The following is a 20,929-nucleotide window of genomic DNA, read 5'->3' as shown; positions in this document are numbered from 1 at the left end:
TATATTAGGATTTGAAATATTTACAAAATATTAGCCGTCTTCGAAGGGTTAAGAAATATTTAAAGACGCCAACACAATGCATCGTTCCTTGGAAAATAACAATCAACATTAAAATTCATGAACTTTGAGTCTATTATCGTAAAGATGATGAGTCACTCCCTGGAAATTAGTAACTGTACTTATTGCTAATTACGCGCCCTCTACTTAGGGATTACCAGGAACGATGCACTAATCACATTACCTATTGAATTTTGTCACTTAGGTAGACTACACAAATATCGGGTTTTTACAATCAAATAACAATAAAATCTAATTGCCCAGTATATTATTGAAATTCTACTTAAATTGTAGCATTACTTTCTTTGGGAAGTCTATATGATTTTTAATTATTTACTCAACTTTGAAGAAACTTCTACAAATATCATAACTCTAAGTATGTTGGTGTATATATTATATATTATATTATTATACATTTATATTTAACAAAAAATTGTCTGCATCTGCATGCAACCGATGATTTTATTATGATTTACATGATTTTTTTCTGACGGAGGTAATTCTATCAAAATTGGCAAACTTGCTAAAGTGTGCATCGAGAACGAAAAATACAATCGAAATCTAATTGTTCTTGCAAAATTGTGTTTGCTCTTGAATTTTTTGACATCAACGATCAACAGAGGGATTAACTTATGTCTTTAAATATACTATTTTATTTAAAATTTAATAAAACATTGGAGGAAGTTAATCGGAACTGCCAGAGGTTACGTCTACGTAATGAAGCCTAGCTTACTCTAGAAATGCAGTTCCTATTGGGTTTGACAGCTCTTCCAAAGTAAACCATTTAGCTTGGACCAAGTCATATCCTTGGAAGACTCCTCTTACCATCCGAGGGCTCAAAGATGGCAGCTCCGAGTAGCGGGTGGAAAAGAGAATATTGCAAGTTTTCCATCATACTAAGAGTGCCGGCGAGCGGCTGCCAGATCGATGTACATAAATTTAAAATGCTGTTAAATGACACGAGACAAATGTACGTCAATCTGTATCGGTGATATTACATGCCTGGCAGTGTTCACAAGGTTCTAAGTTCACGGGTGTGAAATGATCGATACATTTTCCTTGCCAATCGCACGGTTATCTAAAGGCGCTCTAGAGGCGAGACATAAGTCACTCCGCAACTGCTCGAGAGTAAATTCATTAGAATTATTAGAATATTGCTGTTGACTTCTTAAGGGGAACGACTGCGCGGCCCTTTTCAAACAATACTTACATTTGGATTTGAGGCAAAAATACCAAACCAAACTGAATATTTTTTTTTTTTTAAATCAAAGGGTGTAGAGCAAAAATCTAGTAAGGATATTTGCTGCTTTATTTATTTGTGTTTCAAATTATGAAATATGAGCAAGTTTGACAACTATTTGTGATTTAATGGTAATTTACTTAGAAAATATTCTTACCCTTTTTACTATACATATAATATACGTAATAAATATTTTGATGTGTTAAAATTTTAGTTTTCAACGACCTATTTACTTTGGAACACAATTTGTGGTATTTAAATTTTACGCCTTTTTTAAGATGTTTTATTTATATTTTTATTGCATTTATAAAGTTGGTTAAGAAAGAACACATTTTAATAATAATAATTATTTCTCAAAAAATTTTAAAGTTGCCCTTAAAATCGAAAAAAATAGAATTCTTTAATGGCCTTTACATGAAAATATTTAAAACACAAATAAATAAAGCAGCACATATCGGTAGGTACTCGATATTTGTTATACTTTTTGATAAAAAAGATTATTCAGTTTAGTTGGGTATTTTGGCCTCAAATCAAAATTAAATTTTTGAATGTAGAAGGCCACGGAGCCGTTCCTCTTAAACACCCGAGAGGAAAATAACCACAAATAAAGGCGGCAAAATGAATGGATAGGTTCAGAAGTAGGTACATAAAAAAAGCAGAGAAATAAATTAAGGTAGAAATTATGGTCGATTTAATGTTGAGAACGAATTCTTATTGTTTTGAAATGAGTTAGTTTAATATTACCATGTAAATAATGACGTTGTTACATAACTGCTGCAAAACGCACCCCTCATATATTTGCTTAAGGCGATGCAATACGTAGTAATTCAAAATCATGTGTTTTTGGTTTGAAAATTTGGTCGCCTAGAAATGTTTCAGATGCTTTAATTAAATACTGCGAGTAGAATACATCTTGGCCTTTGAAATAATCGAGTATTTCTTAGATAAGTCTTTTTATAAGCCCAGAATGTATAAGGCCTATGAAAACTGCTTTAAAGTTCAAAATCTCCTACTTACGAACCCATTTTCGTTTATAATTTTGTTGTATAATGTGGCAAATTAAGTTATTTATAAAATTAAACATTTATGCCTGAACATCCACAAAATAAAATAAAAGGCACTTTTTGGCCATGTTTTTTTCTTGCATAAATCCAAAAAGGCGGATGGTGTTAAGCGGGAATTTAAACCTTATCGCCATTTACGTAAGGGTTGTTATTGATAGCAGCTAGATTAATCTACTAATCTTACAATTTAAAATATTACACGACGTAGTGCATCGCCTTAATATGTTCCTTAACATTTATAAGTAAAGTATTTATTTAGTGAACGATAAATAATGCAATATTCGAGAGATCGAACTAATAACAATATGTACGAAATGTGTTATTATTTGTTGTACTTACTAAGAATCAACTCAATTGATAAATTTATAAACGAAACGAATTGACAACGAATCTAATAACTTATGCATGCAGTAAGTTTATTCCTAATGTTTTTTCATAAACTTTTTTCAGTTTAATCAATCATAAAGATGCATCCCATCTACCGATACTTATTCTTCGGGTGGTTGCTGCTGGGAGCTCTATTGCAACCTGTTGTTTTCGAGGTAGGTTGATTTATTCTAAATTATTAATACAAATGTTTCATCATGTCAATAAGTATTAAATGAATTTGTGATACATCACTTATAAATGACACGTGTGAGTCAGTTTAGTTATTATTAATTACTAGCTGAAATCCCCGGATTGTAACGGGCTTTAGTTTTTTTTAACTCAGATGTAGACAATAACCTGCCTCTTGTTTATTTTTTTAATTAATCTTAAGTTAGCTCACATCTTCGTGTGTGCTAATAATTTTATAAACATATAAACATGTACATTGTTTGGCAAACATAATCTTTCTTTAAATATTTCAATAAAGTCACAAAAAAAGAAACATTAATAATTGAGATAGACATATTTTCTTAATTCATTTTTGAACTTATTAATATTTTCTATCACAGCAATTTCCTTCGGGATTTTGTTATAGAGTTGAACGGCCTGGTACATCAGAGATTTTTGGGTGCTTGTTTTTTTTCTTGTTGGCAATCTAATTTGCTTAGAATTTCTCGTCCCGTGTCCGTGTATCTCGTTATTGTAATTTATTTTTCTTTTCAGTTCCTTAAACATCATCCCTATGTTAATTTTATGTATAAAAATAAGTACATTCAAATACACAGTTTGCTTCGTCGTCAAAATATTCAGCTCCTTTAACATGTCTCTTATCCGTGTGTATATGTTGCGCTTAAGTATTATTCGCATTGCTTTATTTTGCAGTATTTGCATTTTTTTCATTTTCTCTTTATTGCAGAGAAAAAGAATACTTGAACAGTAATTAAAGTGTGGTGATATAATTGTATTGTATATTATCTGGCATGTTTCTTTATATACTTTGTTTCTGATTCTACCAAGAAATTATATTTTTTTTGCAATTTTTTTTAATTGTATAGTCTGCATTTTTTGAGAAGTTCAATTTTGAATCTATAATAACACCTAGATATTTAATTTCTTCCACTTTTTTATGGTTTTGAAGTTTTCAAAACAGTCTGGATATAAAACTGTAGATATGTATAAACATCAAATCCACCCTGCCCGCTCGGTGTCCAACCGGCCGCCGCAGACACTCTTCTTTACATTTGTGGATCCCCCGCTGGGCTTTGCTATTGCTAAATGTCTTTCTCGGGCGCCTCTGACTTTTTCCACCCTTCACTTCTGTATTTCACAATGTTACTGTTAAAACACTACATTCCATCGACTGTCATTCGACTCCGTATGTCATTACGGTTCAGAGATATTAAATGAATATTCCTTGGGCATCCTCAACTTTTTTTACCATTTAAACACACATGGGACGAATAAAAACAAAATTTGAAATTCTCATTGATGTCGGTCGACTACTTGTCTAGTTTTGCGAGCACAAACTAATCAGACTGAATTTTTCCAAATGTCGTACTTTCTACAATTTTTCAAGGTTCGGGGTAAAATCACATGTCTTTTTTCATGTTTCAAATTAAAATGTTACTAATAACTCAAATTTATTATAGTTTTTCTTTTTATTTTTCTGTATCTTGTTCTGTTTTATGTCTAGTTTAGATTTATTAGTACCATCTTCTTCTTCAATGATATATTACATTGGTGGGTATAACCTTAAAAATAAAAAAAATAAAGTTTTTCCTAAAATTTTCAAAATTTATAAATATCAAAGTATATTTCAAACATGAAATATAGAAAGTAATTTAATCTTGTTTATAAAATAATATAAAAAAGATAAACAATTTTTTTAATATATCATAAAAAATAAGAAATTAATAGCACATTTAAAATATTCCAAAATTCGAAGAGTAAAAGTTTTTACAACAGTTGTTTAAACAATGTATTTATCTTCCCATAAACTATTTTATGTTTCAGTAAGGTTTTCACGTTTCTTTGGTTAAATGTTTCAGTGGTTCGACAGAGGCATCCCGACAAACCTGAACCCCATCACGCTGACGTTCCTGCGGTTGTTAAGAGATTGTTCGTTTATCTCCTTCTTCTACTTGCCTTTCATCATCATCCTGACTCTTGAATTCATCAGGTCCATCTTATACGATATAATGATGAACCAGTCGCCGGTGTTGAACTTCGTCATCCAAATCATGGCTCGTCTGATTTTTCTTACGTGGGATAATATTCTCTGATTCCAAAATGTTCAGTTATCAACCTTCTGTGCAAAAAAAGTATAGATGGCTTTAGAAGTAACGTTGAATAACGAGGTTCTTCTTAAGTGACGTCAATACATATGTTGGGCAGCTTCTTTACAATGTTCTACTTTATGGGAAGATTTAATGGTTTTATTTTAAAACGTAACATTTTTGAGGACAAAACATATGTTTTTTTTTAAACATGTGAAGTAGGTTAACCCAACAATTAATCATTAAAATACGCTAGTTAACCCTACAATGGTTGAAAACGAACAAAACAAATGTTTTGGACCTCTTTTATTTCTTATTAATTACTAAAAGATGAGATAAAATGAACCAATTATAATAGGAACACTTTGTCTATTACTTTTTGTTTTTTCTTGTAAAATTTCATTTTGATATTAAGTACATATAAGATTGATGTAAAACATGCATTAAAATAGAATACCATATTTTTTATACAGAGTTTTTATTTCCAGTTATTATTGTATGACGAAAAAAATTTCAGAAATCTTTTAAAGAGTTAAAAAAGTTTCTTAGTAAGGCATACTGGTGAACCATAAGACAAAGGCGCAGAAAATGAAGAGCGTTCTGGTGGACCTATTGCAGTCCTAAAATTTATCAAGGAAAATAAGTTACCATCATTATTTGCCTACAAATAATGTTTTCTTAAATTTTAAATTTTTAAATGATCCTTGCTTGGTGTAACTATAAGTGACCAGCTCAGGTACGGGGGCTCCATCGAAGCCAGAATAAAATTGGCCTCTCATAAGCTGGGCGTACTGTACAGGGCCCGCAGCACAGCATAGGAATTAATAGACGATAAGATAATGGCGAGGGGTAAAATCAACTGTTGAAGAACGAAGGGAGTGAAGCTGACTGTGATTCGTCAATAAATCAATCTGACAGTAAATAGGCATCTCGCATTATAATATCACCATTTACTTCTTAAAAGTAAAATCTGCTTTTGAATGAATAGACATTTTTACATGGGAGCGCAAATTACTCGCCACGTTATGAACAAATTTGCTAAGTCCAAATTCGGCAAAAAAATTCGGTTCTATTTTCAGAGTCGAATATTTCGTTTAAGTATTTAGTTAATACACTTTTATAAATGTTCATAATTTACTTCCCAGCAACCAACCAGCTTTGTGTTTCGCGTCCAGACGTTTCTCGATGTGATAGTAACAACTGATTCATATTATACGATGTGAATATGCTTAAAATAAAGTAAAATAATGCTTATATATGGAATGTAATACGACAATTGGGTTTATTCTCTTTTTCACATCTATTTTTACAAGTTTTCATAGTACAAGTCAACATTTTGCCGTGTTATTTCGTAAAATGAACCGATGATGCCTCGACCATAGTTCGCACAAGAATGATGACGTCACGTTTTCAAATTTCACTTGAGGCCATACGCGAGCACAGCCGGCTCCAATGGAACCGGTATGGGGAGTGGGGATAGTACGCTTTTAATCACTTAGGGCAGGTCTACTAATATTCATATGTCTATGGCCCGCAGATACTTTAATAGTACACAACTGCTCACCCTGTACAAATCGCAAGTGCGCCCTACTGTCGAATTTGGCAGCCATCTCTGGTCTGGAGCCCCAAAATACCTGAAAAAAACCCTTGACTCTGTGCAGAAACGGGCGGTCCGTTTGATAGATTCCCCAATCTTAACAAACGGACTGCAATCTTTAGAGCACAGGCGTCAGGTAGGTATGCTGTCCTTGTTCTATCGGTATTACAATGGAAGATGCTCTGAGGAACTAGTGTCATTGATCCCTTCGGCACCGGTGCGTAGTCGGGATACACGCCAAACGCGCGCCCAACATTTGTACACGGTTGACATTTGTCACATGAAACGGGTCGCTTCTACGATTCGTTCTTAGGTTCAACAGCTCGGCTGTGGAACGAACTGCCGGCCTCTGTGTTTCCTCCCTCCTACAACATGGGACTCTTCAAGACCCATGTTCACTCCTTCCTCTCCACAAAAAGACCCTCCACACAGCATCCCTAAAGATGACATAGGCCCTGCGGGAAATTATGTTCTTCAGGGCCTCCTGTGTGGAGTTTATATAAAAAAATAAAAATAATAAGAGTCTTTTCATCAATACGTACCTGTCGATACCATAACATACCACCAAAAAAGTAATTGAAAATATTGTGATAATTCTTTATGATATGCTAACTCTTTACAATTACATCGTACAAAAATTGATCATAAATAATATTTTACCTATGAACCTTACAAAGCTGAACATTATGTATTCATACGTTTATTTATTTCAGACGCAACCAAGACATTTATGAAACAAGCTGATGGGTTATATTAAAAATGATTACAATTCAAATATAAATGTCGAAAGACTGCGACTGCGTCTGAAATGCGTCTTAAGCTTTCAAATTAATGCACATCCGCAAAAACAAACACACAAATCTAAAATTTAAAATTCTGCTGCGGCAGGCCAACAGAAACGCAGATACACATACACGCATACAAAGAAACACACACACACACCCCCCCCCCCACACACACACCCACACACACACCGTAAATGAACCAGAAAAAAATGATAATGTTCCGAGATCGAGCCTCAGTGGCAAAATTTTTCAAATTCAAATTGTTTGAGAAGCTGATAATATTTATCTAATTTCAGGAAATTCCCTCGAAGGTCAGCGTAATTGACGTAATAAATAAGTTTTATTAAAAAGGAATCCTTTCTGGGAGAAAGCAATTTTACCTCATTGTAGCCCGTAACTTTAAAATTACAATAAAAGTTACAGTTTCAATGTTTTATATCTAAATTAGGATTGATTTCTTGAACATAATATGTACGAGTTAAAAATAATAATGTCGGTACTCTATTGTGTAGCTCTGGATCGTTTGTGACCGTCGTTTGTCGATTGGGATTTACAAAATTGGAAACGATTCAGCAAAACGACAAAGTAGGTTCCCACCAAAATTAACACTGAACCCGAGGTTCGTAGAAAATGTAATTAGCAAGGTTGGCTCAAACAGGCACTTTTCGGAAATCTTTCGGAAATCGGCATCGGACCGCTCGCAAGCTCGTGACGTAGATCAAAGACCAGATGGAGTCCGAAAAGAAAGACCACTTTTCACTAGGTATATAATTTAATTTATCGGTGAATAACGTTAAAATAATGATAAAATAATGTTTTGAACATGTTGTAATCAATATAAAATTGTTGATGGTATTATATACAGCCCTGATTTATTGAGTTTAATTACCTTCCATATACCTACAAGAACTAGTCGACCTAAAATTCTTTTTAATTGCAACAAAATTATCAGGACTGAGTCATTTAGATACTCGCTTGTACCTAGATTGCATTAACCACTGTTGAATTTGGCAGCCACCTCTGGTCTGGAGCCATAAAATTGTACAATAAAAAACCTTTGACTTTAGTTGACATTATTGTTTGGTTAACATTATTTATCTCAAGAGAACGGGTCGTTTCTGCGACTCGTTCTCAACTCGAGTTCAAGAGTTCGGCATTGGAAAAATATTTGTGTATCCTCCCTCCTGCAATATGACCCATTTTCAAGACCCTTTTCAAGACCCATTTTCACTACCTAGTTTTATCAAAAAGATCCCACGCACAGCCAGTGGCGGCCAGCTAATATGTGCTCCCGAGCGCCGAACAACCAACAAGATTTCCGACATGGCTAATCACAATACGAAACTCGGTTCGGTTATAATATCTCATTCAAAAGGTACCTACTTATTAAGCGCGCTTAACTTGCAGACCGACTTTGACTTGTGCCTATGTTCGTAGCAGTTCGTTTTCGATTGCGATCCAAAATTTAACTGCTTTGTCGCATATTGTGTGGAACAGTCGAAAGCGTGGGTCCATACCATTACATACTATTCTTTGCAAATAATACCATATCAAGAACGGCGTTCGGAGTTTTACCACCACATCAGAAGGAACGGTTTATTCAGTAGAAAGTTAAACTAAAACGCGTATGTTTGATATTATTGTCGATATCGTTGTTTCAATTTACCATCTGCTATTTTTCAGCGAATGTTACGCTTCTTCGATACAAGCATACAGGATAAAACTTGTCATTAAGGCGACACAATACCCTGATAACGGGGATTTGCCCCGACGCTCACATTTTAATTATTTCTGATGAGCTTATTACTATAATCTTAAATGTTTCTAGAGGGATTCGAAGGGATGCAAGTTATTTATATTTAAGATTAATAAAAACAGGACCTTACAGTTAAATATATTATGTAAAACGATAAGTACATTTTATTAAATGTAAAATGTTGTAAGATAAGCGGCAAGTACAAGATTTTATTTTTCTAGACGATGAATTAGTAACTTCCCGACGACTCCCTCACAAAAGATTAGAGATTTTATTAATGTATTCATAAGAATTAATTAAAATAAAAACACTCGCGAAAATTCAATTTCTGGCCAGATACACGAAAGTCGACCGCCAGTACTCCAAAACTCTGGATTGTGCGTATTATATTTGTGTGCGCGTTGGTAAGGAGTTACTACGTAATGACTCAGACGCCGCCAAAGTTCCGGCCTGTAAGGTTGTGTGTCACCCGGCCTGTCGCTCCGGTCATTTCTTTTACGTATTTTTTTATTTAATCAAACGATAACTTTGAAATCTATTAGTGAAATTTTCTGTTTTTTATATTTTAACTTCTTCCTCAAGTGAGTAAAGGTTTTTTATATAAATAATAAATATAAATAATAACCAATACAAAAGAATACATTATTAAATGCGTAAATGTGTAGGCACTTGAGAAAAAAGATGACACTAAAGTATTGTCGTTATGTTATTATGTATCATTTCTAGCCCAAGTAGACTTTTTTACTATTAATCCTTTTTTTCACGACACTTGGCGACGCGGCTGTCTGTCCGGTTGTCACAACCAGCGGCACAGAATGTTATAGAGTGCCCCTTCACTAGAATCGTTTTCCTAGTTTTATTTATTTACGCCCTACTGGGCTTTTACATTAATTTCTAATTATACAGTCATGTTAGTTGTAACAATGGAATATCTAATAAATTATGGTAAAATAAAAGGAGTTTTTTTCTAAGGATTGGTATTCTCTTATATTTCAATAAAGTGTTTGTGAAGAGTTCGTTTCATTACTAATACTCCAGGGCAATTACCGATTCGCGATCGTAATTATTCCGGCAGTCCCAATTTTTTTATATGTTTTATAAACTGGTCCCCTGATGTAAAATCTGAGTTTCCGACCTTGGCACACCTGTGCTCGCGCCGCCATTTTGAAAAAAACCGGCCGAAATCGGTCCAAAATCTAGTTTTTCCAAAATATCTCATTCCCAATGCAAATTTCGGCTAAATTAGCTAAAGAATTAAAGTAGAACATAAAATTACTTACAACTTTTGCGTAAACAATTTTCTTCAATCTCTAATAGGTACCGAGGTAGAAAGTCGTAAAGGTGCGTATATTTTTGAAAAAAAACAAGTTTTTTGCGCGACTAGCTTTGGTTTTTTGTAAATATCTCGTTTCGAGTAAAATTTTGTGAAAAAATTATTGATACTAATTTTGTAGAAAATAAAATTTCATAAAATAAATAGGTATTTAATTTATGTGTTTTAACTCTAATATGTATCCAAGCTCTAATCCACCAAAACCAGTTAAATGACCCAACAACAAATTTTTGAAATTCGAAAGTTTTTTTTCCATAAAACAAAAACTCTGCATCGAAAGTTTTTCTCCATACAGACAATTAGACATATGTCACCTATAAAGTACCTTAAGTCATTCGAATATTAAAAAGAGTCATTAATCTTTTAAGTTTAGATTGTTAGATCATTTGTTGTAGATAGAATTGTGCAATTATTATCTTCCCAAGTTACTGCACTTACTTACGTTGAAATGATTTTCAAATTTAAGGTAAAATTGAACCAATTTATAATAAATCTCTTGGCTAATATATACTTACGTTTCAGTTAAATATGGGAAAACAGAAGACAAAGGGAGTTTTATCCCGAACAAAATTACGGCACCAAGGAAAATGTTTAACGGAATGGAGAAGGTACTACTTAAATACCCACATAAAAATAGATCTTTGGGATACTTTTTTTACAGAACATAATTAATTGTACAATGTCAGCTTAAATAATTTTATATATGTAGATATATACATATATACGCAGTCGATAAACTTCTGAGCATATTGAATTTGGAGTATAAGAAGTAAATTAATTTTGATTTCCGGTGACATATTTTTATTTTTACCGAAATACATTTTTTACACCAAATAAGCTCAGGAATTGTTGGTGAAAGTTTGTCGGGCATGTATACATCTCTAAATAATTAGGGAATAGAGACAGTATAAATAATTAACAATATTTCTCATTTTAGGAAAAATTCCGCAAGACTTCATCCAGATAATATTGCAAATAATAAAGAAAATACGAGTATTGTGTTAAACGCTATACCGACACTCAACATGGTAATTTTTTCACAATTTCTGTAAATATAAAGTAAATAATATTAAGTTTATATGATTAAATAAGCGCTATAAAAAAATTAACAAAAACTGACATTATTTTTCGGCACGGACCAGAGATGAATGAACCTGAAAAGTTTTCGCTGGCTCTAGTTCTTATGACACTAACGTGCATGCCGTTTCCAGCCCCTTATAGCTAGGTCTGACGCAGGCATGACGATTGTTGTCAACTTATATGTTCTCACAACAATAATTGTTGAAGAAAAATAAAATTAAGGAATGAAATTTAAAACATTTTACCTCTGTTTCAATTTTTGGCCTGGTTTTGGTGGGTTAGAGCTTGGATACGTATTAGAATTAAAACACATAAATTATATACCTATTTATTTTATGAAATTTTATTTACTACAAAATTAGTTTCAATAATTTTTACACAAAATTGTACTGGAAACGAGATATTTACAAAAAATCAAAGATAGTCGCGCAAAAAACTTGTTTTTTTCAAAAATATACGCACCTTTACGACTTTCTACCTCGGTACCTATTAGAGATTGAAGAAAATTGTTTTCCCAAAAGTTGTAGGTAATTTTATGTTTTACTTTAATTATTTTGCTAATTTAGCCAAAATTTGCATTGAGAATGAGATATTTTGGAAAAACTAGATTTTGGCGCGATTACAGCCGGTTTTTTTTTAAATGGTGGCGCGAGCACAGGTGCGCCATGGTCGGAAATTCAGATTATACATCATGGGATCAGTTTATAAAACATATAAAAAAATTGGGACTACCGGAATAATTACGATCGCAACCCCCTTTTTGGCGCTATGTGTACTGCCCTATAATACGGAATCCCCAAATATATAAACAACATTCTCACATTTATAACCCAGATAACATGTAGGTTCGTTTATCATCAACAAATCAATACAAAAACCGACCAATATCATATAACAACAAAGGCAAAAGCATATGGCAACAAACAAAAAAAGAACAGGTATCCGCTAGTAAGCAGGGTGAAAAAAATCAAAGGCAGAATAAAGAACACAGAAAAAATGTGCAATTAATGCTTGCTTCTAGACTCAGCAATATACCACCTCTATCTATATTACAGCAGGTAATTTATACACTTGTATATACCCGTCTATACGTACTTATACGCTCGTGTGTATAATTCCAAAATTTGATTGAAAAGTGAATTAACATAATGTTTCTAATATTGTTTTTATTTCATCACGAAAATACTTAATATATCAATAATCCGATGCCTAAAGGACCGATTTCACCGGAGAAAAATTCTGAGCAAGTAATAACTGATTTAAACATATAATTTTATTATGAACGTATTGAAGTCGTAAAAAATTTTCAAATACATATTTCCCATACATATTGTTTTCAATTATATATCCGTAATAGAAATTTTAAACCGTTAAATATTTATGTTATATACAGAAAGCCTACCTCAAACATTAACGAATTCTTAATGTATCATGAATCTATTTTAAATAACTGTACAGATGATACCCTTATCTTTGGTGATTTCAACATTGACATTCTTCAAAAAAATAATACATCTCTTAAATACATCAACACGCTAGACTCATACAACTGTTTCATATGTAACACATCCTATCCTACACGAGTAACAGATACCTCTACTTCTCTAATAGACCATATCATCTCAAACAGACAAAACATTTCCTCAACTACTGCAAATATAGATGCCTACCTAAGTGATCATAACATTTTGATATTAGATTACCAAAACAGCTTGAAACATCACACTAATAATAGAATACATTCTTTTTCAAACAACACCAAAACCGATAAAAAACATGTTCAAAACTTATGTAGAATCCCACAACTTACAACATGAAACCACCAGTAATGCCAATGAAATCTATAATAATTTTAATGAATACATCAAAACAGCAATAAAATCATCCCAACATAAATCTGAGTTACGCATAGGAGACCAACGGAGGGGTAATACTCCATGGTTTGATGCAAAATTAAATGCACTTATCAAACAGCGCAACAATGCGTTTAAAATCTGGAAAAAAATCAGCAAAGTGATATATTCACAGCACTGAGAAATAAAACAAGAAATCAAGTTACCAACTATAGAAGATATGCTGAAACCAAATACTACACGACTATATTTAAAGAAAACCTGCGTAATCCGCGACAGACATGGAAAATAATAAATGCAATTCTAACAAATAGCTCGACACCCCAGAAAGATGAAATTGAATGTCTTCTCATTAAGAATGAAGAAATAACATGCCCAACACAGATAGCTTCAACTTTTAACAACTTCTTTATATCAGTTGGGGAAAACTTAGCAGCTACAATTGCATCATATCCAGATGATTCTATCACTATAAACACGGATCAAAAAGCAATCCAGTCTTTATACATGGCCAAAACAAATAAAACAGAAGTTCTCAGTATCATCTCTCAACTAAAGTCTAATGCATCTCCAGGTTTAGATGGAATTACACCAGTGTACCTGAACTTTTGCAAAGATATATTAGCTGACCACCTTGTTTTTCTTATTAATCAATCCCTGAATAGTGGAATCTTCCCAGACCAACTACAGATAGCAAAAATAATTCCGATTTACAAAGATGATTGCAAAAAAAATCCTTCTAATTACCGTCCTATATCCATCCTCTTTGTCGTCTCTAAAGTTTTTGAAAAGGTTATTAAGCTTAGGCTCACTAAATATCTCCTATCAAACAATTTACTCGCATCCCAACAGTATGGATTCAGAAACCAATCTAACACAAAATGTGCTGCCTTCGATTTTGTATACGCCCTCCAAAAGCATATAGACCAGGGTAAGCATGCTGCAGGCTTATTTATAGATTTAAAAAAGGCTTTCGATACGGTTGACCATGGGATACTACTAAAGAAGCTAGAACACCTAGGCATAGTAGGCACTCCCCTGAAGTTACTGTGTAGCTACCTCTCTAACCGACACTGTCAGACCTTTGTTGGAAAGGGGACAAGCAGCATGGGAACGATAAAATGTGGCGTGCCTCAGGGCTCCGTACTTGGACCATTACTATTTTTAATATATATAAATGATATTGCTAAATGGGGACTTAAGGGTACAATACAACTCTATGCAGATGACACAGTGATTTTTTATCACAATAATGATTTAAACGAACTTGAAAAGGAAATGGAAAGGGATGTAGCTTGCCTGGCAAACTGGCTGCAATTAAACAAACTTAGCCTAAACATAAAAAAAACACATTACATACTGTTTGCAAATAAAAAAATGTAAGTCTTAATATAAGTCTTAATAATAACCGCCTTGAAAGGGCTGATGTTACAAAATATCTTGGCCTTTTCATTGATTCACAACTCACATGGAATCACCAATTTAAACATGTTCTATCCAAAATTACTCCTATAACTGGTGTTTTATATAGACTTCGCGGGTTACTTCCTCCTTCTCTATTAAAATCGATTTATCATGCTATGATTCACTCACATCTAATATATCTCGCCGGAATCTGGGGATTTGCTACAAAAAAAATGATTTCAGAAGTCCAAGTCGTCCAAAATAGAGCCCTGCGAAATATTTTCAGTTAACCTTGGGACACACATGTCAAAGACATCTACAGAAACACCCAAATACTTCCTTTTAATACCATTCCCACTTTTGAAATAACGAAAACTATATTACAAATAATTCAACACTCGGCACATTCCAACACCACACTCTATTACAATTACGACGTACACCAACACAACACAAGAAATCACAACAAACTACATATACCAAAAATCAAATCAACAAAATATGGACTAAGATCCCTGGAATACATAGCTCACACAAAATAAAATAAACTACCCAACGAGATCAAATGTGCAAGTCAATGTAAAAAGACCCAAACTAACATGCTCAAACTTCATCTTATATGACTATCTGAAATAATAATGTTGTGTATGTCCCATCATATGTCCATTTAATACATACAGCTATATGTTTCATGTAATGCGTATCATTCCCGCAATGAGTTTATTAACTCCTGGGAGTACAATGCTTTATATAATATACAATATTCTTTATTGTATACTTTTAATAAAAAAAAATAAAAAAAAAAAAAAATTGACGTAAATAAAGTAAAAGTTTTGTTTACACAGGAAGAGAAGAAACCCGTTATTCTGGAAGGAAGGAGAATAGAAGACATATTTTTTCTTTAAATGTATTAAATAGAATTTTGCAGCACGACTCTTTTTATGATTGTAATTATCTAACTTAGAAATAGTTGAGCGTATACTTCGAGATGACAAGTTCTGGGAAGAAAAAATGCTTATTAAATTAACTAATTTTTAAATGGATTGCATTCTTGTCGAGCTTATCGATCCTGGAGTCACAAGGTCTATGAATTTTCGTGATCCTCCACATATCTTAGATATTGTATGTAAAGAACGTCAATTTGGAAAGCGTCGTTTAGATTTCGACGAAATGCTATTTATTGAATAATTATTTTCGTTTTTTATATAAAATTATTTTTACTATTTCTAACTTATATTATAATAAATGATGGCCTTTATACAAAAAAAGTTGCATCTTATGCTTTTTACATTACATAATTATTTGTTTTATGTAATTTTTTGTAAACGATAATAATAAATATTGAAAATGACTGATATTTTATTTATCTTGTCAATATATTCAGATATAATTATGATCAGATATTATGAAAATGATTCGTGATTGAATACCGTATTGCTTTGACATCTGTCAATGAAGAACACGTCGGTTACGAGTCATAAGTTACTGCCTACCGTCTAGCAGTATGGTTACAGAAATCTGATAAGAATCATAAAATCACGAGCTCCTTCTGCAATAGGTAACGTTTCTATCGAAATTTACCTAAAACATGCACATTCAACTTAATATTACTATTCACATAGTTTGAAAGACGCCCATTATTAAGCATTTCATGTTCAAACCTTACTCATGGGTACCATCTAGTGGATTTCATCGCTGCTCTGACTTCGAACTGTTCGTGGTGTCGGGTGTTCCCCGTTCCAACGTACTTCATTCCTCTGCACCCCGAAATATTATAATATTTAATGCAAAGCGGAGCGCGTGTGAAACTAATTTGCTTCGCCCACTTAAAGCGCGTTCACGCCCATAACTGATATTTTTTTAGGATCTTATTTCGTCTTAAGAGATGAGTGATGGTCAGATTACTTATTATCAGTTCAGTCAGTACTCGCCGTTGCCAGGCATTGTCTCTTGAATTTAAAACTTTTCTTACTCTGAGAAAGTTTTGAATTTTAATTGCAGGTTATATCGATCTTGTATATCAATTATTAATAAGGCATATCAATTGCATGTTATACTAATTTATGATTACTTTTGTGTTTGTTCAACGTATAAATTAAGAATGAGTTTGAATGTGGAATACATTAAGAATAATAGGTCGAGTTTTGAAAACAAAGTGATAATAAAAAATGCCGGTCCACCTAAAACCTGAACTGATAATAAAATAAGAGTGCAAATCTGGATCGAAGAAGTTTACTCGATCATTTAACAAAACAATGTATAACAAAGCTTGTAGCTCTGTGCATGTGATCAATTGAATAGTTTATTTTGTTTTACGTGTTTAATTTACGATGTTGATTCAGTTTGGACAATCAGCGGTGTTACTGATGTAACTCACCTTTCTGAAAAAATCAAAAAACATAATTCTTATCATTTACATTTACAAAAAGTTTTGAGCTTAAAGGTTTTAGGAAAAGTTGACATCAGAATGCAATTGGATTCAGGCTACCGTGCATAAGGTAAACACCATAATGAGCTATTTAATAAAAATCGATACAGGTCAAATTTCCCAGAACATGATTTCAATGTGACGCTTAAAACGTATGACTTCCTAAGTTCAGTACCTAAAAGGTAAACTCTGTGCAATTTACGCCCGCGACGATTTTTCAAAAGCTAACGGCGCTTTATCAATTTTACAACTTTTTTATAGTACTTGTTTATTAGAAGACTTTCCCGAGACTGTGAAATTACTAAAACTTTTGTGCACCATTCGTGACCTTTGGAATGACCTCAGTTGAAAGCTAAAGATGTTTCTCAACGTTAAAAAGAATAAAATCTTTTAACACGTTGAGCCAGGACAGACTGAACGCACTATCAGTGTTAAGCATTGATAGGGGTCTTTGCTAAACAAAATGAACAGAGAATAGAACTTCTTTATAAATAGGTATGTACCTTTATTTAATTTATTTTATGACTTAATGTTGTAATCCGGTGAACCCCCACATATTTTGACCACCGGCCGCCACTGCGCACAGCAACCCTAAAGATGACATAGGCCCCGAGGAAAATAAATTCCTATGTCATCTTTAGGGATGTATAGTTGATGTTAATGAAAATTGGCTTATTTTGGTATAATTATGTTGTATTATAGATAAATTGTATTTTTCCATTTAGCTGTGATGAAAACAGTTTGGGCTATTTTGGTATGGTGAAGGAAAGTATTTACCACGATATGCGACCCTTTGTATAAATATGATCATTTTCAACACTTTCCCTGTCATATCGTCATGATTAAATATTCCTGGGATTTTTCCTTTTCATTCCGAACATTAGCTTTAATATAATAATTAGTATAATATTACCAACGCATTATAAATCATTGTAAATACATTCTGAGTCGCTTGGTGTCACTTTTACTGCAAGTAAATTCAAATCTCCCAATGGAAAATAGGATTCTAACAACGTCACGACTTTCTGGCCAATCACCGCTCTACCCCCTCGATGAGCTAACCTTGTATTTACATTTTCTACGAACCTTGCACTGTACCTAAACATTTATAAAATAATCGGAAATGTTCTTCCGGGAATTAAAACAAAAAAGTTGATTAAAACTTTCTGTGTGTATTTAAAAAAAGGGAAATAAATGAGCAAAAATATTCCCTTGATTTTTTGTTCTTTTATTTATCAGATACGTTTCCTATGAAATATTTCTTGCACAGTGTATTTTACACAATGTTCTAATATATAATATTAAACCTTTGATTAAATGTTTATAGGAACTTTGTAACAAGATACCTGTAATATTTTTATTCGTTTGCTTATAATTTTCCGACGTACCGTGTACTGCCCCAGTCAACAGTTTAGGATAGACCTTCGACCCACTAACCCGAAGCAAAATTACCACACTAATGTAAGTTTCTGTGGATAAAATTTGAGCAGAAGACAATATTAGTGATTTCTAAACGAAAATCTGAAACAGAAAAATCAGAAAAGGAAACGGTCACATCTGGGACTCGAACCAAGGGTCCTGGGTCGTTTAGAAATCACTAATATTGTCTTCAATATTTAAATATTACAATTTGAGGTTTTACTCAATAAAGTTATTCCGAAAAATAAATATTTATTCTAGACTTGCAGAAAAGTCAACAGATGTCGCTCATTAAAAAAAAAAAAAATAAGATAGGTTTATCTAAAAAGACGCTGTCTGGATTGCATTTAGTTCGGGTTGAATCTTGCGATCATACATAAAGATAGTTGCAAATAAAAATGTGCGGTGAAAAATGAAGACAATGTTAGTGGTTCTTATTCGAAGTATGATACAGTTAAAAGTGACCGAGGGGAATAGGGTCCCATTAGCTCAGTCGGTAGAGCACTGTCCCGGAAAGACAAGGGTCCTGGGTTCGAGTCCCAGATGTGACCGTTTCCTTTTCTGATTTTTCTGTTTCAGATTTTCGTTTAGAAATCACTAATATTGTCTTCAATATTTAAATATTACAATTTGAGGTTTTACTCAATAAAGTTATTCCGAAAAATAAATTGTATTTGTATTATTATATATTGTTTTATTAATTAATTACAAGAGCTTACTTAAGATACTGTTTACCGTGATGTGTAAATATAAATTTAAGGGTAAATAATTAAATGAGTATATTAATTTTTGTTTCATGCAGACGCAGAATATAACTCATTTTAGTTTATATAATTAATATTCTGTCGGTCGTACTAATTAGATTCTTACACTCCGGTTTAACGTCGGTGTGGTAAAGCCAAGTAATTTTTTTTTAATCTGAAAGGGAGCGAATTCTTCGGAGTGTGATATTGACACCACTTTTTTTGATTTTTTTGTTTTATTTTATTTTTTTTATTATTTTATCAGGTACAATATTTTTTACAATTCAAGTTTTCCAGTAATGTAGTCCTCACTGGGTGGATTGCCCGTGCTGAGGCCTTCATTTTATAATACGAAAATATAAACTACATAATACATTTAAAGAGAAAAATTATACATTTAAAATTAAAAATACATAATACATAATAATATATTTAAAATTTAAAAATAGTACATTGAAAATAATCTTGTGTGTTTGTGAGTGATGTGTGTTTATATTGGTTTTGTTTGTGACGTGTAGGTTTTATTTTTTATTTTATGCTGTGAAATTTTGGTAATATTGTCTTTTTGGTTATTTAATCCATTTTGTAATTTTGTGTGTGAATTTATTTTTATTTCCCTCAATTTTAATTTCAAGTTTTAAACTGTTGAAAGTTTTTATTCCATGGTATTGGTAGTGTCTTTGTCCAAAGCTTGAATTTGCTGTCGGAGTTTTTATGTTTTCTTTGTACGCTTGTCTAAGTGGTCTGTTAGTGTTATTTTGTGTATGTTGGAATTTATTTTTTTTGTCAAAAATGTAGTTTAGTAGTGTTTTAACGTATAATTGGCGTATATCTAGTACGTCACAGCTGTTAAATATTTGGTCTGTATCAGTCAGTCTATGTTTTTTCAGTATTACCTTTAAGATCGTTTTCTGTGCGGTTTCTATGTAATTGATAGCCGAGTTTGTTGCTCCTCCCCAAGCAATAATTCCATATTCTATTATTGATTGGCAAAGTGCAAAATATATTGTTTTCAGTTGTTTTATTTTATAAATGTTTAGGATAATGTGTATTGTTTTGAGAAGTTTATTTGTGATTTTTTTGATGTGAGGTATCCATCTAAGGTTATGGTCAATTACGATTCCTAGATACTTTATTTGTTCTGTTTTTTCTAGAGGAGGGCAGATTAAATATGATACATAAACACCATTTTTTTATTGAATTAATAAATGACAGCAAACCAGGTTTCTGATGTCTGATGAAGCTTGAGATAATTGAAACCTGGTTGGCTGTAATTTATTAATTCAGTAAAAAAGTGGTGTATTACAAAGTGTGTTTTTCATTTAATAGTCAATTTTTTCACCGTTCTTACCTTACGCGCCACGTAATACGTACAACACGTTTGTGGTAAGATTGAAGTAAGTCATTAAAGTGCAGTTACAGCATTTTTTTTTTAAATTTATATTTTATGGGTGAAGATTTTATTTTAATTCGTAATTTTTAATCTTGCTATTGAAAAATCACGGACCGCCACTGATAGGAATAT

General features: G+C 32.6%; 1 protein-coding gene across 3 annotated transcripts in view; it reads left to right on the top strand.

Annotated features, from left to right (window-relative positions):
* Positions 1-5,096, top strand: part of LOC149412300 (uncharacterized) — a 134,963-nt gene extending 129,867 nt beyond the window's left edge. For all 3 annotated transcript variants that reach the window (XM_089645851.1, XM_089645852.1, XM_089645853.1), the window contains exons 2-3: positions 2,812-2,903; positions 4,779-5,096. In XM_089645851.1, the coding sequence (XP_089501977.1) occupies positions 2,829-2,903; positions 4,779-5,012 (309 nt within the window). In that variant the 5' untranslated portion in view covers positions 2,812-2,828 and the 3' untranslated portion in view covers positions 5,013-5,096. The remainder of the gene's footprint in view (positions 1-2,811; positions 2,904-4,778) is intronic.
* The last annotated feature ends 15,833 nt before the right edge of the window (positions 5,097-20,929 follow it).

Source organism: Hesperophylax consimilis, chromosome 23 (assembly GCF_061612785.1).
Source record: "Hesperophylax consimilis isolate HC1 chromosome 23, BYU_Hcon_1.0, whole genome shotgun sequence".
Classification (NCBI taxonomy): domain Eukaryota; kingdom Metazoa; phylum Arthropoda; class Insecta; order Trichoptera; family Limnephilidae; genus Hesperophylax; species Hesperophylax consimilis.
The sequence above is the reverse complement of the archived record's forward strand: the minus strand, read 5'-3'. Positions and strand labels throughout refer to the sequence as shown.